This window comes from Vidua macroura, chromosome 6, assembly GCF_024509145.1.
Source record: "Vidua macroura isolate BioBank_ID:100142 chromosome 6, ASM2450914v1, whole genome shotgun sequence".
NCBI classification, from domain to species: domain Eukaryota; kingdom Metazoa; phylum Chordata; class Aves; order Passeriformes; family Viduidae; genus Vidua; species Vidua macroura.
The window spans coordinates 6,205,857-6,228,782 of record NC_071576.1 but is presented as its reverse complement, the minus strand read 5'-3'; the positions used below and the strand labels follow the sequence as shown (position 1 = coordinate 6,228,782).

Sequence of the window (22,926 nt, the reverse complement as noted above, 5' to 3'; positions counted from 1 at the left end):
AAAATCACATTAACACATGGGCAAAACGATGCAGAAAGGAGTGATTCAGGCACAAAGGTGGCTGTGCAGTTTGTTCTGGTCTTTTTTTGGTATTTGTGATCACAGAAGCCGTAACTTCAAGTAAACATCTAAACATGCATTGTATAATGCAATATAAAACTGATGCTTGTCATCTCTTGTGCAAACCTATGTCAATGCAGGCTAACAGGTGCACAGGGTGCCTAATTAAAAATACCAGTAGTATTTAGTCCTTATATCAATTGTTAGTACAGGAGAACGGTAGTAATGTCTAGGCACTTAAAAGTTGACAGAGAATTCAAGAGTGCTTTCTCATGCTGCCTGAAAAATATATCACCCAGTCTACAGTGGTATCAAATGCTTATTTCTAGGACTTAGAAAGACAATAATAAAAGGGAGAGGATGTGATCTGCATGCAGGTTAGCTTTTCTGTGAGCTATCTGCGTGGCAAGAATATTTGCAAACTTCATTAATATAAATAAGGGAAAAGAGGGAAGTGAGAGTTTACCCCAGAAGAAAACAGCATCGCATCAGAATCAGCCTGTGGTGATTAAGCTGATAGAAAAATGAGCAAGACAATGTCCAAGGAAAGGTTTTGCAGGTATTCCCACTGCTTCTCACTAGAGTTGATTATGTGGATGCAGAAAATGCAGGGCAAGCTGGAAAGGCAAGAACTAAACTTGCTTCCCAGGCCTTGCCACCTTTGATACCCACGGCTGCTGACACTGAACGGGCAGGTTAAAGCTGTGTGCCCTGCCAGAGCTGTTTTCTGCTCGCAGAGAACAAGGGGAGACAGCCCTTTGTCCCAGGACCTGCAGGCTGCCCTGGTCACCACTAGGACTCCAGCAGCGTGTGCCACCTGCAGACCTGTGTCCCCTGCGACTCCCTCATTTCCTGCCAGTGGCTCTGCTCCTCCTCCCCGCTGCTGTTCTGGCCCATGGAGATCCAGCCGACCATCTCCTTGCGCTTCATGCTGCGCCTGTTGTAGATGGAGATCAGCAGGGTGACGTCAGAGAGCTGGAAGAGGGCGACCTGGAAGATGAAAGTTTCCTTGTAGACAGGGTTGGGCTGTCCCCGGCGGATGGAGGTCTTGCAGCGAGACATCTCCTGACCCACAGAGTTGCGCAGGCAGAGCTTTCCGTAGGTGTCTAAGACAAAAAAAGAAGAAATGACATGCTTAGTGCAGGTGACAGGCTAAATGAAAGTCCCAGGCAATCAAAAAACACCCCCAAAAACCATCCAAGTAGAGCAGTTTAGCCTGCAGTGAACAGCAGATGAGGGCTGGATAGCGCTCCTTGGTAAAATCCATGGGATGAGAAGCAGAAGATGAAAGCACTCTTGGATTTTCTCCTATTCAGCTGGGGAGAAAAGAAAACTGATGCACGTTTCAGCCCCACTCTGTTGCAGTATATATCACAGTTGAGACAGCCATGATACACAGAGCATCACCATACAATTTCAGAAGGCTTCAAGCATCTGCCCATACAGATAACATCATGTCACTTCAGAAGGTTGCAAGCATCTGCTCTTTCTTGTTCTTTAGCCCAAATTTCTATACCCTCGTGGTTCATGCAGTGCACCTGTGTGCCCTCTGTTCCCTTTGGTGGTTGCTCAGTGCACCTGGGCACTCCATGGCTCATTGCTGTCAGTGCTGCTCACCTGCTTCTCACAGCTGTGCCCATGGGGATGAGGCTGGGCCCAGCCCCACCCCCAGTCACCACAAACTGTGTGCCTACACCACTCTCTTAGAAAGAACAGGATATCAGGTATCCACTCCTAGCAAACCTGTCTAACCAAAACTATGAGCATCTCCATGGATTCTCCACTTCAAATGGTGTCTCCACCTTCCCTTCCTCTCCCTCACAATCAAGCTTCATTGGGGCTGAATTACCCAGGCTTCCCTCAGCTGCCCTTGCCTTTCCACCACTCTCTATGATCTATTGTTTGAGATACCAAAAAATAAGGGTCTTAAAAAAGAGGGGGAAAACCCTGCATAAACAGTGAAATTATTTGATCTCCCATAATAGTTTAATATTTTTTCCAAATTCTCATGTTACTTTTTTGGTGGGTCAATTTTATTTACAATTTAAGTCCATACAAGGACTAAAACATGCTTAGCAAATACAAGGAAGGGACGGTCCAATTTAGTGCTCCTGTAAATCCACTCTTTAAATTCCTGCCTCCTGTATTAATCAGTTCTCCTCTGTTACATGGTTGCCAATACTGTGGTGTCAGTGCTCCACAGACGCAGCTCAGTGTAAGTTTTCACCTTGCTCTGCACATGACAGTGACAGATTGCTTGGCTAGACAAGTCCTCTGCTAACCTCTTCATAATCTGTGCCCGGGTTCCTGCAAGTGAGTATTATTTCAGAGTGTGCTGAAGATAGGAAATAAATAACAAGCCTCCATCTCTTGTCTGCAGCATTTCTATCCTCTTCTGTTCCCGTTTGATGTGCTATTTTACGCACTTATCTACTGAGCAACACAAGGTGTGAAATTACACTTCAGGTGTGAAAACACTTCCATGTCTCCAAAGCAGGGCTTCCCGCTCCTCTCAAACTGTTCCACTGAAAAAGCTGTCAGGAGGCTGACAATCAAGGAGCAAATTGTGAGCCTGCACAGCTGTACAGCTATCAAGTTACTGCGGGGAAAGTTCAACCCAGTCATTAGCTGGGGGTGCCAGCTTGGCTCCCAGCATAACACTGGGGATGAAGAGGATCTTGCCAGCAAAGACCAGCTTGTCACACCGAAAGGAAAAGCTTTGATTCAATTTCCTGATTGTATCTGGGAAGGAAAAAAAAAATCACTTTATTGAAAGGTGGACTAATTTCCACTGTAATATTCAGTGTTGAGGGACTGAAATCTGTAACAACTTCAGGCCCATCAGGAACACAAAGCCCAAGAGAGGACCCTCTGCTCCAGCTTGACTCAATGTGAAACCAGACACAGCTCCTACAGTATTTGTAGGGATGTCACTGTACTTGGCACTGACAAACCACAATGTGCACTGAAGCATTCCTCATGTGTAAGTCCTGGCTGCTGGTCTTGACTGCAGGGAACAAGTACGGGTTTTATGGATATTTTTAATGTATTCATCCTTTTTTTTTTTTTTTTTTTTTTTTTTTTTTTTTTTTTTTTTTTTTTCTGAGAAGGGGATTTCAAAATTTTGGAAGAACTCCATCAGGCTGATTTTTAAATACAAACAAGCAGGTAATTAGTACAGTTCTCTGTTTGAACTTCAAAATTTTTCTTTTTTTTCACAACCAACCCAGCATTATCTTTCTATGTTATTTTAGGTAAAGGTGTCCCACACATGCCTGCATCTCTTTTTCTAAGAAGACAGGGAAAGCACTGAGGTCTAGGTCTTTTAGTATACCTTGCTGTCATACTTCTGACTTTCACCAGTACTGGCAGCTCAGGTGGGATTCATCACACCTAACTGCAGGCACATTCATCTGAACAGTGCCCAAAGGAGTCAACCAATTCATAATCCAAAAAGCAGATGCCATAATTCAGCAGTGATCTAGCAGACAGTGAAACCATTACAGATGATTTAGGTGTTAACACTAAGACAAGTGCCACAGCTAAAGCACCTCATGGGATACTGTTTCAGCATGTCCCAGTTAATTTTGCAGGCAATGAATGGATGAGTGTCTTACACTCATAAACTCTGGGATGTCACATCCCTGACTGAGGCCTCAACTTCTGCAAGTGAGGAATAACACAGGAAAAATGAGCAGCACACCACCAATGAGTTAAAGTCAGAAAAGTTGGCTTTTTCTTTAATATACCTCAGATTTCTACATAATTCTGCACCAAGACCCTGTCTGTTCAGTAGCAAGGTGGGTGGGGATTCTGCATGTACCATCTGGATCAGGCTGGAAGGAGACTGTGCTCAAGGCAGAGCTAATACCAGGAGCCCTATTCACCCCTAAGAAAACAGGCACAAAACCAGAGCAAGTGACAACTAAATCAGGCTGCTAATTCTCCTCAAGTTTATTCCACTGGGTGTATTTTACCAGCCAAAAGAATCGAGCTTGCCTGAACAGAAATAAAAGAGTAGGTGTGGATCATATATTTAGCATCTGAAATTTGCTTTGCAGAGTTGGTACATACAAGGCTGAGTTGTTATTCTGCTTCACTACCTAAATTTTAAGATTGTAGTTTTCCCTTCCTGCATTGTGCTCTTTGCAGCATCTTTTTAGGTATGCCATCAGAAAACACAGCTTTTCTTGTGGTCCAGTCTGGTCCTCTGGGATGGAAAGCTCTCCCCTCCTGTTGACTTTGCCAAGAAAATCCATCCCCAGTTACACAGTGAAATTAGTGGAGCTACAGCAAGGATGAACTTGACGATTTACAGAGGAATGTATGTGTAAGAGCATCTATTCATTATGAAGGCAAACATTTTCCACCTAATTACATGCTCAGGTTCAGTAATGGCCTCATTACCGTGTGTCGCAGCACTCCGTGCTCTTCAGAATGTTTACTTTTGTGCCACCTCCATCAAGCACAAAAGGAAAAGAGATTAGGGCTGACATTCTTTAAAGTGCCTAAGTGCTCACCTTCTGTTTAGGCACCCATCTCACTGACATGAGGAAGAGTGAGACCTCTAAATATCTGGCAGTGTCTCAGACTGCAGCTTGCCCACGGTTACACAGAAGTCTGTGAAGATTCAAGAGCAAAGTCTAATTTTGCCAAGACCAATTTTAGCAGGGCATCTACCAGGCTCTCCTTTCTATACAGGTTTTGGAACAGAAGTTGTCACTGCATTCAGAGAATTTTTTACTCTGAACTCATCTTCCTCTCTGGTATGAGTGGACTGTACAATGTTCACATATACATAAAATACCAACATCTCAGCATTTAATACCAGTCTGGAAAGCACTAAATCAAGGAATGCTGTAATAAACCAGACACATTTTGGGCTAGTGCTGCATCTTCTTACTCCAGAGGGTTGGGCAAACCTCTCCTTGTGCAGACTGCTCTGTCTCCATCAACCACCAAACACCTCTGGAGAGCTCATCTGCAAAGGCAATCAGTTTTTCCAGGATTCTTCTAATGACCCATTTCTGTCATGATTCTTCTGAGGGAACTAACTGATAATGACAACTCAGGGGAATAATCAACTGTAATTTATGCATTCCTGTTTTTGGAGCAGGGACCATAGCGTTCTGCTTTCACTTACACTAAGCACCACCATTATTAGTAAAGCTGACCCGTGAGCAACAGCACTGCAAATATAAAAGCATCCAACCCCCTGCTTGAATTTATATTTAGAAAGGAAGTAAACAACCAAAGACTCCTGACCCCTCACGTCTGAGGACTGCAGGGTACCGCACAGCGCCGTGCGGACTTTTTTTCCCACCCGCGCTCCAGGCAAGCTAGCTCATTTCCAAAAGCAGGATAACCATGTCAGCATGCTGCAATCCAGACTAATAACAGCCACAGCAGAAGAAAGCCTTGGGCCTGGAGCTTAATTTCCCCCAGCTGGCAAGCCCACGCTCCCAGCCTACATAATAAACGGCAGCACCGCGTGGCAAAGCAGCCCCAGAGCTCGACTCTGTGCTGCTCCGTACAGGCAGCTCGATGTGAGGTCTCAGTTTGAGGCCCAGAAGACCATTAGTGCTGGCTTTGCCTCCCCTTTCAACCAGCAGTGGGGCAGAACACTGAACATTCACACTCTGAGCTGGGCTCACTGCAGCTGGATCAGTAAAATGGCAGGGAGGAGAATTAGACCCAAGCTTTTGATCCCGACCCTACATCATGAAAGTCTGGATTAAGGCAGTTTATGGCCGAGTGGATAAATCATACAAGAGCTGGGAGCTGCCTACTACATTGCTGAGAAGCCAGCTTTCCTTTCTGTGTTCCACCAAGCCTCTTCTTCTCAGGTTCCCTCTCCTGGGGCTGGCAGCTCTCTCACAAGGGAGAGTCTGGGATCTGGCAACCTTCACAACATGTGAGTCATCAGAGGACAGACAAGCAGTGCCTTTAATTTAAAGTGCAGCAGAAAAGAATGTGCTGGTCCCTGGAAGCACTGCTTGGCCTGAGGAGAGGCAATTGCTGGCATCAGTGACATGCAAGAGGGGCAGGAGATGAGGGCTCCCTGGAAACAACTGCAGAGGTCTCCCAGGAAGGAAAGCTCCTTACAGAGCACCTAGGAGCTCAGTTCTTCAGTGATCCTCCTCTGCTGCCTCAACATCCCATGTCTACTCCATTTCCCAGCACCAGCCCTCTCCTGGGACACGTGTCAGGCTGCAGAGCCAGTTCACCACCTGCCTGCACTCCCCAGCCCTGAGGAAGTGCGGCTTCAGCCCGGGCTGGCACAGCTAAAGCAGAGCACAGACACCTCTCCGGATGCACAGCGTGACTCCCCTCTAATAAGGGCATTTCTACTCTTTCCCACATTAGTGCATTGCTGCTGCCTCAGAGAGGGGGATGGAACTTTACCAGAGAAAGCAGGGATGCACAGCCGAGCAGATCAGGAAGTGAGGATGCACACCTGCCCAGCAACGGGAGCAGCAGGATGTAAGGGTGCTTAAGCCTGGCTTTTGTCACCTCCAGCAGCAGTTCCCACGGGCATGGCTTGAGTACCCAGCCCATGATCAGATCTCCTGCAAAGGCTGCTGCTCGGCAGTGCCACTGCAGATTTGCACTAAACATTCAGCTCCAGCTGAAATTTGGAATTAGGATGGTTCCACTCTGGTAGAAATGGCTTTTTTCTTCTGCTTCTTTTGGGAGGAGAAGAATTTGCTTGTTCCCAGCCGTGGGAGTGGGAGAACATCACCATCCATCCACTTCAAATGCAGTCCTTTGATTCAGAAAGATCTTCATTTCTATACCCAGCAACTGTATCAGGGACTATGCTTTCCACAGACCTTTTGGAAACCTTAAGCTATTGAAAACATTACTGGATAACCATGCCCTATCCCAGGATATCTAATTGTTATGGAATACCCCCTGCAAAAATCTCACAGTTGCTCCTTGGAAGTCCATTTTTCACTTGTTTTGACACCTGTTCTCCTAAACCTACTCAGTCCCAGGTCCCACATGTGGTGGGGAGAGCTGTACCCAGCCAGCCCATCCACCCAACAGCACCCAGTACCACACACAGCAGTAAATCCATGAAAATGTGGCATATGCTGGTTCTCTCACAAATACTCTGGAATCTCCAGCGATTTGTGATTCAGGGACTTCCTCAGTCAGAGGCTTTGTATTTAGCAATCCTCTGTGGAACTTGCTCTGTGAATTTCTCCTGTGCTGCACAGAACTGAAGCAGGCTTCCAGCATCCATGGCATTCTGTAGTGAGGAATTTGACAGCACAGGTGAAGAGCTGTCTCCTCTTCAGAACCTGCTCCCTCCTCGCTTCCTTTTACCATCCTTTGGTTTTGTATCAGGAGAAGATAGCAAATTTCTGTTGTTAATTCACTTTCTCAATGACTCTTAGAGACCTCCGTGAATCCTCCCCCATCTCCTTTTGTTGTAGCATCGTAGGAGGCACAGTCTATTCAGCGGCAGCTTGCTGGAAGCTGCTCCCATTCCCCTGATTGTCTCCAACACTCCTCACCACATCTTTCCAGTTCTGCCATATTCTGTTTGAACAGAGGAAGACAGAACTGTAAGCGGTGTCCATTACACCAGTAAATGTGTATTTACAATCAAATACCAATTTTCCATTTTGTCCAACTTAAATTTGGGGTGGGGGGGTTCACTACTATTGGTGACCCTTGAGTTGACATTTTCCTGCAGCTATTTACCATAAGCCTAATATTTCACTCCCAAGTGGCTCTGAGTCCATCCAGATCACGTTTGAATTCCACCTGTGTCCCCATGCAATATCTTACACTCATCCACACTTCCTCTCCCACCTCACTGCCCAGCTGCTCATTACTGAGACATCCTCCTGGGGCTCCTTGCATCTGGCCTCATCTTTTCCACCCAGAGCAAAGCTTCCTCAGCTGTTCTTATTATAAGTTTATTCCAGCTATATTCATGGATGGGCAGCAAGAATGTGCAGAAGGAGAGGTGGTTTTCTACAATCTTACTGTCACTGACTGGCAAGCACTCAGCAGCAAGAAGCTTCCCAGCACATCTACTGCTCTGTTATCCAGTGTTTAGAGGACTGGATCCAGCCCAGCTTGCCCTGGCACAGATCCCTCTTCTATTACTGATGACATGGGAACATGAATCACAAAGCTTTAGGAGCTCAAGCAAGTTCCCTGTTCAGAGCAAGATATGCAGGTTAAAAGTTAATTTATTTTATTCAGCTTCCTGGCCTGCTTTGAAGTAATTAAAGGAATTAACCTGTGCCTTTGTTCTCCAGGAATGTAACAGGGATAATAACTTTTCTTCCCTCAAAAACAAGCTGATGAAATAAAATCCACTAATGGCTTCCAGGCACTCTGATCCCAGAGCAAATAGGATCCCAATTTAAAGATCCTAATTTTCCTATGGGAACATTTTCTGTACTTGCTGGCATTTGTTACCTGTGGCTCAGGTAGATGTTTGTTTTCAGACAAGTCTTTACTTCAAGAATTTCTCCTGTTCCCCACAGAAATCCTGATAGCTTGTTCTCTCTCCTCCTGTCTTTTCCAGCATCAGTGCTATTGTATTTGTTTAATGGGGTTAATATGCTGCTGGTATAATAATGATCATGCACGGATGCAATTATTATATGTGATTAATTCTGCTGCTGCTGCCAAAAAGCTTGGAGGACTTTTCTTAGGCGAGGGAATAACTTCACAATAGTTCTTCTTACACTGCATTACACACAGGCATAAACCCCAAAAGAAATGCAGAAGGGAACAGAAGGAAGGCTGGATTAGAGGAGACAGAGCTGTGCCCAGCAGAGCACCTGATGAAGGTTTAGCATCACATGGGCAGACACATTCCTGTGCTTTGTGTTTATGCACAGACTAGCTCAAATGATTCCTGGTCCATCACTGTGATCCCAAGGCATTACGTCCATGCACATAGTATGTAACTGGTTATAAATTTTTAAAGACATTTCTGCCAGTGGTGTAGGCTTCTCTTGTTATTTTTTTTAAATAATAAACACCCTTTAAATGAACACACTGCATTTTGTTCTAAGAAGATACATGACCACAGAACAAAATACAAACTCCTACAAAATGCTAGCACAGGTTAATGATTTTTACAAGAAGCAAGGAGAATGAGGTACACAGCACACAAGCCATTAGCACTAAAATACCAACAGTGTCCACATCTGACAAAGCTGTAGATGCTTTTCTGCACAAGGCTTTTTGGCACACCCAGATAATTTACGGTCTGATGCTGGAGCCATACTCTTGAGTGCTCTTAAGTGCTCTGAGTGATAATGGATCTATTTGTGTGATCAGGGAATGTAAGCTTAGGCCTGTAACTCAGCAGGTTCCCCAGAACAGTACCTGGGCACTTATCTTTGACCAAACTATTCTTAAATCCCACATATATGTCCTGAAGAGAAGACACTGCCTGCACGATTTTAGTTTCAGTAAGCTGCCCAGCTGTTTTCTAACCCATTTATTACCCACATAAGCAACCATGATTTTGACATTTACCTGACTCAGTTTAAAGGTTTAAGTGAAGGAGAAAATGCGCCCAAGAAACACTGAGACATTCACCATCTCCCTTTTCTTCTCTATAAAACCATCTGTTTCAGCCTCTGCAGCCTTTAACACCTAAAATCACAAATGCCCCAGTCCAGTTCCTTGTTCTGCACACAGTGAAATTCCTGGGCATGTATGCCAAGAAGGCAGCACCCACGGTGTGAGTCTACAGGTGGCAGAGTATAGGGCCAAGGTGGGCAAAAAGCACAGCTGGAGACTTCGCTGTTGTGCAAAACTCCTTTGCCATTCCTAAAAAGCTGACGGGACCACATAAGGGTCCTGTACAGGGCTGGGAACGCCGAGGAATTCTGCCCCTTCAGTCTTACCATAAATGGCTGCCCTGAATAGCAGTTTAGGCTCGGTGTTCAAGTGTTCCACAGCGCTATTGTATCCAAAATTTCCATGATACTTTGAAGAAATCGCTCCCTCTGAGCCTCGAACAACAGAACTTCAAATAGAACCTATTTAAGAAAACACAAGGGCTCTTTGCTCATCCTCCAAAAGAGGCTGAGCAGTTTTAGCTTCACTTTGTGAAGGACTTATTGAGCATCTCATTCAGCCAGCAGGATGTTTCAGACGGTAACAAACTGCTCTGCAGTGCCTGGGGGGTTATCAGTGAAGTGCTACTCCAGCACCGAGACAAGGGCTGGTTTCCTTCCTTCTTTTTAATTTCTTTCAGTTTCTGCTTCACTGGGCTTTCTTTTTCTCACCACACTTCTGGGGACTTTAGAGGCACAGAAGAACAATTCAGAAGGCAGAAGCAACAGTGTGACTTGGAATAAAAGAAGCAGATTTTGATAGGTTCAGAGTTTGCCTATAATAATTTATGGACTTCTGTGCTTTCACCTAAAAGTTGATCTAGCACTGAGAGACATTGGTCTGACACTGGTCTGTATCATCTGGATACAGAAAGGATGAAATTTCATTTATGGGAACAAGAAGTGGGCATTACAGATGCCTGAAAATTAATTTGGACCTATATTGGAACTACTTTAATTTCATTTCTGAGAGTAAAACTTTAGGATGTATCTACTCTGCAGCATACAGAAACAAGAGAGCTTTCCTGCTGGGGCATGGTTGCCTTAGTCTACGTTTGTTTTAAATTACTAAAAAAGACCCCAACTTAAAGCCTTTTATTAAAACATGTACATGCAAACAAGAACATGCCTTTAAGTAACCCATGTGGAGAGGTATGCTGTCACAGCTAATAAAAGACAGTGAGGGCTGCACAGGCTGGGGTCAAGTGTTTCACTGTTGCACAGACTTGCCCTCAATTCTCAAGGGACTGACTGATGACAGATTATTTCTGTAATCTACTTAAGTATAGTCTAGTGGAAAACCTGAGTTTTCATATCCATGTACTGAAATATTTCATAAATATTTTGCTAGCTCTGCACCAAAGAGCAGAGCATCTTGCAAAAGCAATTTCGGTGTTTTGCAGCCTGAGATACTCTATCAAATCCAGAGAAGGCAAGGAACTGCCAAAGGTTTACCTACTTTGACAAGCAGGCACACATCACAGAAAGCAAACAAAAAGGTTGTTTCACATTGCCATTAGCTGCTGGTTTCAGACAGGAGGCAAAAGGACAGCAGGAGATGAATGAAGCACTGCTGTTCAACCCCTGAAGAGGCAACCAGCAGCAAACAGGTGACTGTGGCTGTGACTCCATCTCTATCATGGACATTACCAGCACCATCCTTCTCAGGGACTTACTGCAGCTCAGGCACCAACTAAACCTACTTTAGGCAATTTCTATTTTTTTTTTTCCTTTAGGACTGGAGGAAGGGAACTCAGCTGTTGCAACAACTTTCAAATCTTCTTTCTGCAGAAGATTTCCTTGTGCAGCAGTGGAGAATTCACAGCAGGAGGGTCCCCAAAGGGCCCAGAGCACCAGCTCACCCAGCACTCATCAGCACAGCAAGGGGACTAAACCAAGTGTAGTCCTGGGAAACATTTAATGGCACCAGGCAGGGCCTCTGTGGGTCACATGGTAACATTTAAACACTTGGAAAGTGCTTCTCGCTTTTTTTTTAATGGATCTGCTGAGAATTCTGTGCTTTGGGTACAGCAGCACTTTTGCCGTAATCAGATATTGTAGAGGTATGAGCAATAAAGCAGACATTTGGGTATTATTGTCCCATCAGCTGAGCCTTCAGATGATTCCCTCCAATTGCCCTGTACTATTTATCAGTACACGGATCTGAGATAATACTTAATTTTCAATTATGTACTCTGCAAGGAAACCCTTGCAGAAATGCTCTAGTTGAGTACCTTGAGGAAGAAAATAAAAAAGCAAATTTTGGCTCGACGGTGCTATTTAATAGCAGTGACAGTACTTACCAGGTGGCCTATTAATTGCAAGGTTTCGGAAATGGCTGCCTTTGATCATCTCCACTGACAGCCTCCCTGTAGTGGCATTGTATGACAGTCCCACGAGCAGCTCTGGCACCCCTCCATGCGACAGGGACTGTGTTGAGGAAGCGCTATCACTGTGAGAGATTGCTGACAGACTCAGCTGAGAATCTGCACTCTGCAGGGAAAGAGCACTGAGAGAATCATCAGGACATTCACCACCCCTTCCCCCCTTAATTTGCATCTTGTGGCCTTCTTTAGTAAGATCTCTCTTAAGAAATTACAATAACTGAGAATTAATTATGCTGGGGCACCAGAAGAATCAGAGCGTCACTTTTACAAAAACACATCTCTGAACTTTCTCTTTAAAGATGAGGAACTCTGAGTAAAGTGTTATCACGAGTGTAAATCAAAGCCTCTGAGATAAGCAAACATCCTACTACAGTAATACTCTGTACATCTCCTTGATAATGGCTTTTAGATGGAATATACTTTTCAGTTTGGCAGTTTTTGGCCATGTACTGTGCATTTTCTTACTTTCTTTCCTTGCTACCACAAGGCTTTCACTATTCTCCACTTCACCTGAAGTAGGATGTTTTATTCATTTCACATGCACAACCTCTCTCTGAGCTTTTTGTAGACAATGAATCATGACAGAGCTCATCTACACAAATTGATTGGCATAGCCAGAGCTGGATACAACTGCGATGTGCATGGAAAATTAAGAAGCAGCACAGCCAGTTCCTCTTCACATGACCCAGCTCTCCACTTCCATCTGTCATGTAGAAGAACATTACTAAGCATTTCTGGCAAGATGAAAACTGCACAGTGGAGATCCACAAGCTGGTATCTAGGGCCAAATAAGATAGTTTCTGCACTAGCAGTACCAACACAATGGTGCACAAGAACCACTGCCCTTATTGGAATTAAGACTAATTATGCCTTGGTGGTTCCCAGACCAACCTACTTTATCTGAATGGCACAGCATGTGGTGAGTTGTGCAGATGTAGTAGATCCACACAATTTTGTGTAAGCTTGCTAGCTGAGCTGTTAATAAAACACAGCTTTGCACAGGGAAGAAATGCCCTGAGCTTCCCCTTCCTGATAACTTTTTAAGTGACAGCAGGTCAGATCTGCCAGTCACACACTGACAGCCCTGAATGAATGAAAGACTTCAGGAACACCATATTCACCAAAAAGCAAACAATTTTGTGGACTCCATCTGTCCTTCATCAAACTTACACTCAGGTTACTCCGTGGCTCCAAGAGCAGTGTCACCTTCACTTCCCCTTCCTGGCTGATGCCTCTCAGGTGGAACAACTGCTCTCCCATCATCTTCTCCCCAACCACCTTGTGCACGGCGTAGAGGCGGAAGCGAACGGCGTGGCTGCTCAGCTCCTGTGGTTCCAGCTTGCTGAAGGTGATTTTGTCCTGGAAGATGGGGATGGGTCCTCTCTGCACACTCGTCTTACCCCTCTGCTTCTTGCCTGGCATCAGAACCGCGTGCACCTGCCAGGTGTTCACACCACTGCGGTCCTTGTCTGGGATGTCCCTGGCCTCCAGGACAGTGGCTATCAGCTTTTGGCTTGAGGGTTTATAAGTGAAGATGACATCCAGGTCACCACATTTGCAGATGGGCTCGTGGGCACAATGATGAGCTGGCACACTGTTCACTTCATTGTGTTCCTGCGAAGAGAAGGAAGAAGTAAAACCTTCACTGGAGTTCAACTGCCTCTATGATTCCAACTCCATTTAAAAAGAAATTGTTCTCCTCACTTGTGCCTGCAAGTATAGGCAGTTGCTGTGTGAAATATGGATCCCACTGTTTCTGGAAAGGCCAATGATAGTTAATTGCCTGATTTTGTGTAATAGTCCCCATACGCTCTAGTAAGCAACAGCACTTGTTGAAACATTTCCAATAAAAAGTTTCATCAATATTTAAGTGTTTTGCAGGAGACGGTTAATTTGGCAAACATTCTACATAGAGAAAAACTAAACAAAGGGATTTTTACATTTCATTCATGTCAATATTGAGGCACTAGCAAAACAATTTGACCTACTTAACCTGTTACTTTGAACATACACTGGAATGGCTTTTCAAGGTGGAAATTTTTACATTATTAAAATCAAACAATTCAGCTGAACCTGCTAACTTTTTTGATATTTTGTTCTGCTGGAAATTAAAAAAAATTAGGCACTATGTTCAATATGAAGAGGAAACCACCATGTCAGAATTTCTCGTGGAATGGAAATTCTATTTCTAGATGCTAACCCATAATTCAATACTTTTCCTACAGCTAAAGCAATGATAATGGGGAAAAGCATTCTGATTAAATACATATTGATTCTTTATACCCTTCTAAAATCTCCCAAGAGAAGCATCTGTTCCTTCTGTTCACTTTGGGTACTAATACATTCAGAATAAAAATTCAAAATAAACATTCACAACATGTGCAGACCAATTCACACGCAATCTTTTACCTACTTTTAAAACAAAAACCATCTTGATAAAACAAGATAAAACCATGGATGCTCACCTTACCTTTTGCTGAGTGGGTGTGTGGGTTTCTGTTCAACAGTGCTTTTTTATCTTAGAGCTAGAATGTGCTTCATATGATAAAGGGGTTGCTATAGTGATCAATGATTTGTATTTAAACATGAGTATACACTGTACTAGGGAAAGATTTTCAGTTAATAGCCAGAAGGTGAATTAAGGCCTGTCACCAGCATCTGAGTCACCCTCCTCCTCAAACATTTATCTTCTTTTCACATTTCAAGTAACACTTATTTCCAGCACAGGAGTCTTTTTGCTCAGAGAACAGATGATGGGCCATGGGACGTCTGGTGTTAAGTCCTTTCAGAAGTGTCTGGGTGCCTCAAACAGGGCCTCAGATAAACATCAACATTTTTGTTTACTTCCTGTCAATCTACTTTTGAAGTGCCCAGATGCATCTGCCATGACATGCAAAGCTCCAGATTTTCACATTTTCAGAGGTGTTTAAGACATGCACATGAACACAAAAGTCCAAGTGTGCATGTCTTGCAGAAGTAATGTCAACGGGAGAACAATACACAAAATTACTTGCTTGGCTACAGAAACACCTTTCTGTATGAACAGCAGACTGTTAAAAACAAAAATGTAAGGCAGGCCAGGTTGCCTGGAGAGAGCACGGTGTTACAAAAATGTTAAGTGCTCCTGTGTAGCAGTCAAGTTATTTCTGTCTGGTTGATGAAATAATATTCAATATGGGATGGGATTGTGCTTGACTCATATTTCCCCCCACACTTTTATCTGTGCATTTGCTGTTTAGGAGATGGAATCAAGGCACATTTAAGGACTGCTGCTAAGGTCTGGAGACAACTGTGCTTGAGGCAAAACTTGGCTTTCATCTACGTGTCTGAGCTGGAAAATGTGAGCTCCAGTGCATCAGCACAAACCCTCAGGAATGAAAATCCAAGAGACACTTTCCTGCCCCAGCAGGGCTGTTATCATCACCTTCTGGCAGTGTGTAAGGCAGACTGAAGGTCAGATATCTGCATTTTGACTGAACAGCTAGAAAATACTTGGATTTCAGGAAAGCTCAAATTGTGCTGCTAGAGTTGTGGCCAGATCCACTGCAGAGAAGACTGCATGATCTGAAGGCAAAGAGGGAGAGAGAAATGTCAAACTCCTTGGCAGTAAGCTTTCCATGGGAAACCAAGCTTTGGAGACCTCACAGACTGGCCCTTTCTGAGGGCATTGTGCTATCCAGGACTCACCCCCATGCAGGTTTGCTATACACCTACAAATCCTCCTTCTGTGGAAGTAATTGACAGAATTCCTCCCTGCTTTTGGAGCCCAGGTGGGCTACAAGTGATTTGTGAATGTGTTGGTTATACAGACATTTGAATTGGAATCCAAGGAAATATTGGGGTTTTGGTACTTCATGTAAATTTCTTTCTTTCCCTCTTCCCAGCACAGTTGTTGAGAGGCCAAGCCAAGTATCCTGGTGGATACTGCCTGTCTAACCTGGTCATTCAGGACAGCCAACATCCACTTCACTAAGGAAAATAAGTCCATTTCTGCCAGAGAAACCTGAAAGAGCAGCTAATTATGGACAAGGCTTGAAATGGTACTTGTGGTTCCACTGCAGGGGCATAAAATTACCATTTCTGTCTCTAAAGAGAGGTCCTTTGAGTGGAGCATAATAACACTTGGACATTTCTGGCATGTCAGAACATTTAGTTCCTGCAATAAAAAGTCTTTCATTAATCCACACAATACCTTTGAATGAGAAGCTGCTTGTAGGAGATAAACTGTGTCTTGGGCATTTCTGCTCCAGTATGCTGGAACCCTTCTTTGCATTTTTAAAATGTAGACACCAGGAGTAAAATGAGCCATGCATTCCAAAGAAATACAAGAGGACACTGGAGACATTGCAGCACACGTGAACCGTGGCAAAGCACATCAAACTTGGAAAAGGAGAAACGAGCCTCAGATGGGCAGACAAACTGTGTGTGTCAGAAACCCAGCAAAGAGAGGGCAGGGCTGCTGCCACACAGAGCTCCCGTGTGGTGTGTAGTGTTTTGTGGGATTGGATCGTGCAGAAAACCAAAATGCTGCTCCAAACACCCCTTAGGGCTGGAGCATCTGCACCAAGGAGCTGCCTCCCAGCTTTGAACTGGCTGCAGGCAGCCTGCTCCAGGGATAGGGACCTTCCCTCAAAGCCTTGTTGCTCAGAGTCTGATGGAGGTATGGATTTCCACAGCTGTCTTTTAACTCAGGCAGAAGATATGACCTTTGTGCTGTTCTTTTAATATGTCTGATGCAAGCTGATATGTTTCCAGAAATTTAATCCTGTGGTAAGATAATGAAAATCAACACATCATGCAGAGAGATTAGGAGAGAAAAGGGGGATGCAAAGTCATCGGGTGTTTATAATGCCTTAAAATCCGAAATGTTTCCTTGAGGATTCAAAATAAAAGTGCAGAACTAAGGGAAAGCAGACTCAGGTTCTCTCCTTCCCTAAATGTTTGTCTGGTTTCAGTGGGGACAAGATTATGGTCACTTGGGCAGGTCACAGGCCACCCCCACCAGCTGCCTCCAGCTTTTCAGATTATTCCCATTGTCTAAGTCATAGAAACCACCTGGGAAAAGACACAGATCTGACCCAGTGACCATATACCCTGTCCTGGGACACACACCCTGCACATACAGCCAGTGACCAAGCCCTGGGCCACCACAGAGAGCTCCTTGCTAAATGTCAGTAAATGCTGCTGGGCAGCTAAAGTTCCAATTTCAGTTCAGAGACTGCAGTCAGAAATCAAGCAATGAAAGCCTTTCTGTGAATTAGTGTTAGTAGCAAGAGGTAAAATACCAGAAAAAAAGGGGAAACACAAAGAAGAGGTGTATGGTCATGCACACAAGCACACAGGAGTACCATTATCTTGTGCTGTGCTGATCAATTTTTCACTTCATTTCTCCTGTAACCTTTTTTGGCCCCCAATATCCTTCAAAAGCTTTCACTGTGTGTAATAAATGACAATCCACCGTACCTCAGGGCTCCAAGCTGATGAGCTGTCAGTAGCATCGTTTACTTCCAATTCCTGGTTGGCAAATGCTGTCTCCGTTTCCAGACGTCCTTCCCTGTGTGACTGGCTGACACCATCCCCAATTCTGTGCTCCATCCTGGGCCCTTTGTGCTGCCCAGTGCCCCTACTCCTGGTTGTTGTTCTTGAATCAACAGATACATGGTCATCTTCACGACAGGAGAGGTTGTCTTGCTGGCAACTCAGTTGGCTTAGTCCATCCAGATCTAACAATTTTCAGCAAGAAAATAATTTCAGAGGGATTAGAACAAATTCCTCCCCCTTCCAAAAGGTGCCTTTCTCTCCTTTCTTTTATTTTTCTTTTTAACTTTTCCCTAATCCCCAGTGCTTACAATAGATAGTTTCTGTTTCCTGCAGCACTGAACCTATAAAGAAACCAATCCTGTTTAAATCAGCATTTGATGGAGAGGACATGGCTGTTTCTCACCCCATACTGAACTGAGAAACCCATTGCCTTTACTTGAAGAAATTATCCACAAAATGCAAGTGCAGTGCTTGGGATATTCAAGTGCAGCCCCAAAGCAATCTCTTCTATGAAAACACAAATCAAACTACAGAAAAGCACAGCAGAGGCCTAATGAACAGATATCACAATTTCCTCCTGTGCAGAAGGAGGAGAAGGAGATGACAGGAGTTAGCATTGTCTTCAAGAGCATGGTGCTAGTGAGGAAGGCAGCTTCACAGACATAACAGAGGGTCAGCATTACCCTCTCACCCATCCCTGAGAGCTTAGGTGAGCATGACCAGCTCCAAAAACGAGCTAGGAATCTCTAAATCCTGTGCTTGGGCTGAATTTTCCTCCAAGGACAGCTGAGGGGAGATGTGTTACCCAATTTTCTAACTGCTTTTATAAGTTTTAATTCATCTTGTCCTACACACACGTAGCCCATGGGCTAGAGTAAGCTTCATTAATGAGAATAAAATAACCCTCTCTTCACCACAGATTCCTTTTCTACACCACTGAAATCTCTCTTATAAACACAGGGCACTTTTCTCTACTTGAAAGCACCAGCGAGAGCTCTCTGGATGGAGCAGCACAGATAATTACATGTCCAGGGACACTGATGAAAATAACAACATGATTTAGCCTTGGATGTGTTCTGCAAGCACTTTCAGAAGAAAAACAGAGACATTCCTCCTCCTAATGCATCTCATGATGAGCCTTGCTTCAGGAACACAGAAAGACAAATTCTGCCTCCATCTCTTTCAAATAAGAAAAAAGCAGTCACAGTGAAAGAATGAGTTGTGCTTCCAGACAGCTGATGACAGCAATGAAAACATAACAATTTTCTTTGCAAACAGAGCTACTTGGGGTTTAAAGGTTTCATAGAAAGAGGTGAGGTTGGAAGGGGCCTCTGGAGATCATCTTGTCCACTCCCCTGCTCAAGAAGAGCCATGTCTTTGTTTGTTCCTACAAAGGTCACTACTAAAGAACAATCTTTTTTTTTTTTCAAATTTGGTCTCAAATTCAATTTTTTAAAGAGAGTGTTAAATACTGTGTTTAATAGAAAACCATTTGTTTGCTTTTGTTAAATGAATCAATGTTTTTATTCCCTCTCTGTTAAATGAGATCGAGAATCTGGTGGCAACTGACATGGAGGAGGTTGAGGTGCCCAACAACTTTTTCTGTCTCAGTTTTCATTGTCAACTGCTTGTCTCACATCTCTCAAGTCCATGAATCTCCAGGCAGGGACTAGAGGAATGAAGTCCCACCCATCTTAGGAGAAGATGAGTCCCTCTGAGGGACTTAAACATCCACAAATCTGTGGCACCTGAAAAGATGCATTGCAGGATCTTGAGGGATCTGACTCATCCAGGAGAGGCATGGACCTGTTAGAGCAGGTCCAAAACAAAAAAAATTGTCTGAGGGCTGAAACATCTTTTGCATGAAGACAGGCTGAGACACTTGGAGTTGTTCATCCTGGAGAACAGGTGTCAGGAAGACCTTATTGCTGCTTTTCAGTACTTGTAGAGGGATTACAAGAAAGATGGAGAGGCACTTTTTGCCAAGGGCTGTAGTGACGGGACAAGGGTAATGTTTTGAACTGAAACAGGTGAATTTAGATTGGATACAAGGCAGAAATTCTTTACTGTGAGGTGGTGAGACCACTGGCACAGACTGATCAGGGAAGCTGTGGGTGCACCAGTCTTGGATATGCTCAAGGCCAGGCTGGATGGGGATCTGAATAGCTTGATCAAGGTAGGGGGATTGGACTAGATAAATTTCAAAAGTCCCTTCCAATCTGAGACTTTCTACGATCCTCTACATATCCCTCTGTCCTAGAACAAAAAGCCCAAATCTTTCTGAGTAGAAGAAATTCTATGTTTGGCCTTAGCAGCAAATACACTGTTTCTGATGCTTATCTGCTCTACACACAGACAAAATTTCAACAAGAGGAATGGGGATTATATTCAGGAAACATTTCCTGCAGGTGAACAGAAGTGTTTGTTCCTGTCCTTGGCTGCTCTTTCAATTTAAGAACTCAGAAATTAAGAGAATAACTTTATCCCCTCTCTTTAACTATGAATGATCTCCACTCTCCCTCCCAGTAAAAGGCTTCAAGCACAGGCACTTCAACCAACAAGTCTGAGAGCATCTCACAGCTTTGTAATTATGGTCCTCTTCCTCATGGGAGATGGTCCTTCAGGAGCAAAGAGGGATCCAAATTCATCTCTCTCAAATTCCAGGCAAGTGCTCTTCTCACTCCCTTCTGAAATGCAGAACCCATCTCCTCTTCTCCTCCCATCTGGCAGACCTAGTTCTGAACCGAGAGCCCTCATTGTCTCACCTCTGCCCTGAGCAAAAAGTCTTGAGTGAGGGTAGAAAGTAATTTTTTTTTGCCATTACTTCCCTTCTTCTCTACAAAGTCAGACAACAGAAAGAACTCAACATAAGAGCATAAGCAAGAAATAAAATAACAGAAATTCCATGCATTTACTGAGACTGAATGGATACAGGCACTCCTTAAGGCATTTAATTAGCAAGCCAATGTCTAATACACATTTAAACAGTGGGTCATCCATCAAAGCACACACCACACAGCAGGCTTTCAGAATAAAATGCTTCTGTAGTAAGAAATTATCCTCACACAATTGTCTTGTGGGTTTGATTCCTGCTGGGATAATATCTAGATCAATAATAGAGGAATTTTCGAAAACTACATTAAAGCCATAAAAGTCTACCCATAAGAGGAGAACTCCAGAAGTTTATTAATAGAGCAAGCCATCTCCCTGAGACTCAGGCATAAAATGAATGTGTTAGGAGAGCATAGTATTCAGGGGAAGTAAAGAAAAAGGTGATTCACCCAAACCAATCAGTGAAACAGACTGGCTTTTTCTTTAAATTTAAAGCAGCTTGGTAAGAGCTAATCCCATATAAATACCAGTATTAGATGATCATTAATAATAAGGTAATAGACCAACTATACAGACTAGAACAACTACACCTCTCCAATTACATCCGTTCCAACATTATATTCACAAAACAAATGTTGAAAACAAAAGTTCCTCCTGTAAAGGAAAAGGTCAGAGCAGTAAAATGCCTGTAATTTACCTGAGAGATCTTTAAGGAAGAAAATGTCAACCGTCTTATGAATACCTGACGTGAATAAACAGCACAGCATCAGGGACAGAGGTTGAGACAGCATTATCTGAACTTTAATTAGCCAAGACTCCCTGCAGAGCAATAGCAGACAGTTCTAAGATTTAGGGCAGATAGTACTGTACAATGAAAAAGTGTGATTTTTCTTAAGAATCCTGTCTCCCAAACTTTCCCTTTCAGGTCACATGTTCACAACCCAAGAAGGAGGCAAGGGGGATAGTGGGTAGCAGAAATCACCAGTAAATCAGAAAAGCTTGGGTTGGAGAACTGGCTGTGAAAAAACTGTCAGATGAAAGGATGAGCATGACCTCCCAGAAGAACCCTAACAGGAACTGTGCTATAGAAGCCTCTCTCCAAAGATACAGGAATGCTTGGCACATCAAACACTGAAAACCAGGCTGGAAAAATATTGTGCAGTCCCTCCTCACATTGGCAGGCAAATGTTCTGGCTAATTTACAGTATCTTTCTTTTTTTTTTTTTTTTTTTCAATGACACACAATCTCTCAGTTCTATGAATCATTATATTTTGCCAAAGGAATGTCTTGAGAGGTCTCATCGCTTCCTAAAATCCACTGCCAGTGTTAAAAGACAGGGACTGGTAGATATTGCTAAATTAACACCACATTGTTCATTAACCAGCAAGAACCACGGATGAAGAATTTATGTGTGCCTGTTACCTGTGCTGGCCAAGGGTGTGTTTGCTATGTGAACTCTAAGGAATCACTTTGCTTCCATGCAAAAAATAAAATTAAAATTAAAAAACAAAAGCATGTATTTTCTTTGAAAGAAATAAGATCCCTTCTTTAAACTGTATATAAACTCATGATGAAAGTTAAGAACCTGTTTAAATATAGTCCAGAGGAAGAAAGGATTTCAGTATGGACCTGGGTACCTCTGGACTTGAAATCCTTCTAGCTACAAGCAGTGATTTTTCAAACCCCTCTTCCCAAAAGACAGCAGAGCTATGGCTTAGTGGGCCTGAGGAATATGTGCCCTCACACAGCAGCAATTCTCTTGCCTGGCCCCTGCTACAGCCCCAGTTCCAAACCACTCTGCAGTACCCCTGCACCCTTCACACTGAGACAAACCCACAGGGAAACCAAGCAGTGCTCTTGCCCCCGGTAATTTAGAGATTAGCCACCAAAAGAGAGCTAAAAAACTTCCTAGAAGAGCCTCAAAGGAGCAGAATCATTATGCAATTACAATAAATCTAAACAAAAATGGCCTGTAAATTTTAGGGGTTAAAGAGAAAAAGGATCTTAAATTTCAAGTGACATTATGCAATCAGGCCAAGATTGTTTAATTTACCACATGCTGGGTAATAGCCTGAGAAGGCTCCATGTTTCCAGAGCTAAAATAGGCTCTTTATTAACAGGGTGATTTGCAGAGAGGCTGTGGGCAGAGCTGGCATTCGAGCCGAGCCCGTTCAACTCCCCACAGCATCCTCCAAACACTTCCTTCATGCTGTGAGCACTCCAGGATCTATTCAGGTTACTACAAAGATTTTTTAGCAGGTGAAAAGTTAAAGCTAAATGAGTCCAAAATGCAGATTGTCACGACAGTGAAAACAGAAACACAGGGTCAAGGAAACTCTCCTGCAAGAGCACGGTGTGAGAAGACTCTGCCGTATGCCAAGTCTGAGTGGGAGAGAAGTTATTCAGGGCTCTCCAAGATGCTCAGCTTTGCTCTGTGCCTCAGTTTGCTATAGATTTTGGATTATGTAAGAAATGAAAACTACCAGCAGTACGTGTAAAAGGT

At 43.7% G+C, this 22,926-nt stretch overlaps 1 protein-coding gene across 1 annotated transcript in view; it reads right to left on the bottom strand.

Annotated features, from left to right (window-relative positions):
* Positions 1-852: 852 nt before the first annotated feature.
* Positions 853-22,926, bottom strand: part of SYT16 (synaptotagmin 16) — a 36,961-nt gene continuing 14,887 nt past the window's right edge. The window contains exons 2-5 of the mRNA XM_053981449.1: positions 17,513-17,772; positions 13,220-13,663; positions 11,966-12,155; positions 853-1,166 (exon numbers count right to left, since the gene is read on the bottom strand). Of these exons, the coding sequence (XP_053837424.1) occupies positions 853-1,166; positions 11,966-12,155; positions 13,220-13,663; positions 17,513-17,772 (1,208 nt within the window). The remainder of the gene's footprint in view (positions 1,167-11,965; positions 12,156-13,219; positions 13,664-17,512; positions 17,773-22,926) is intronic.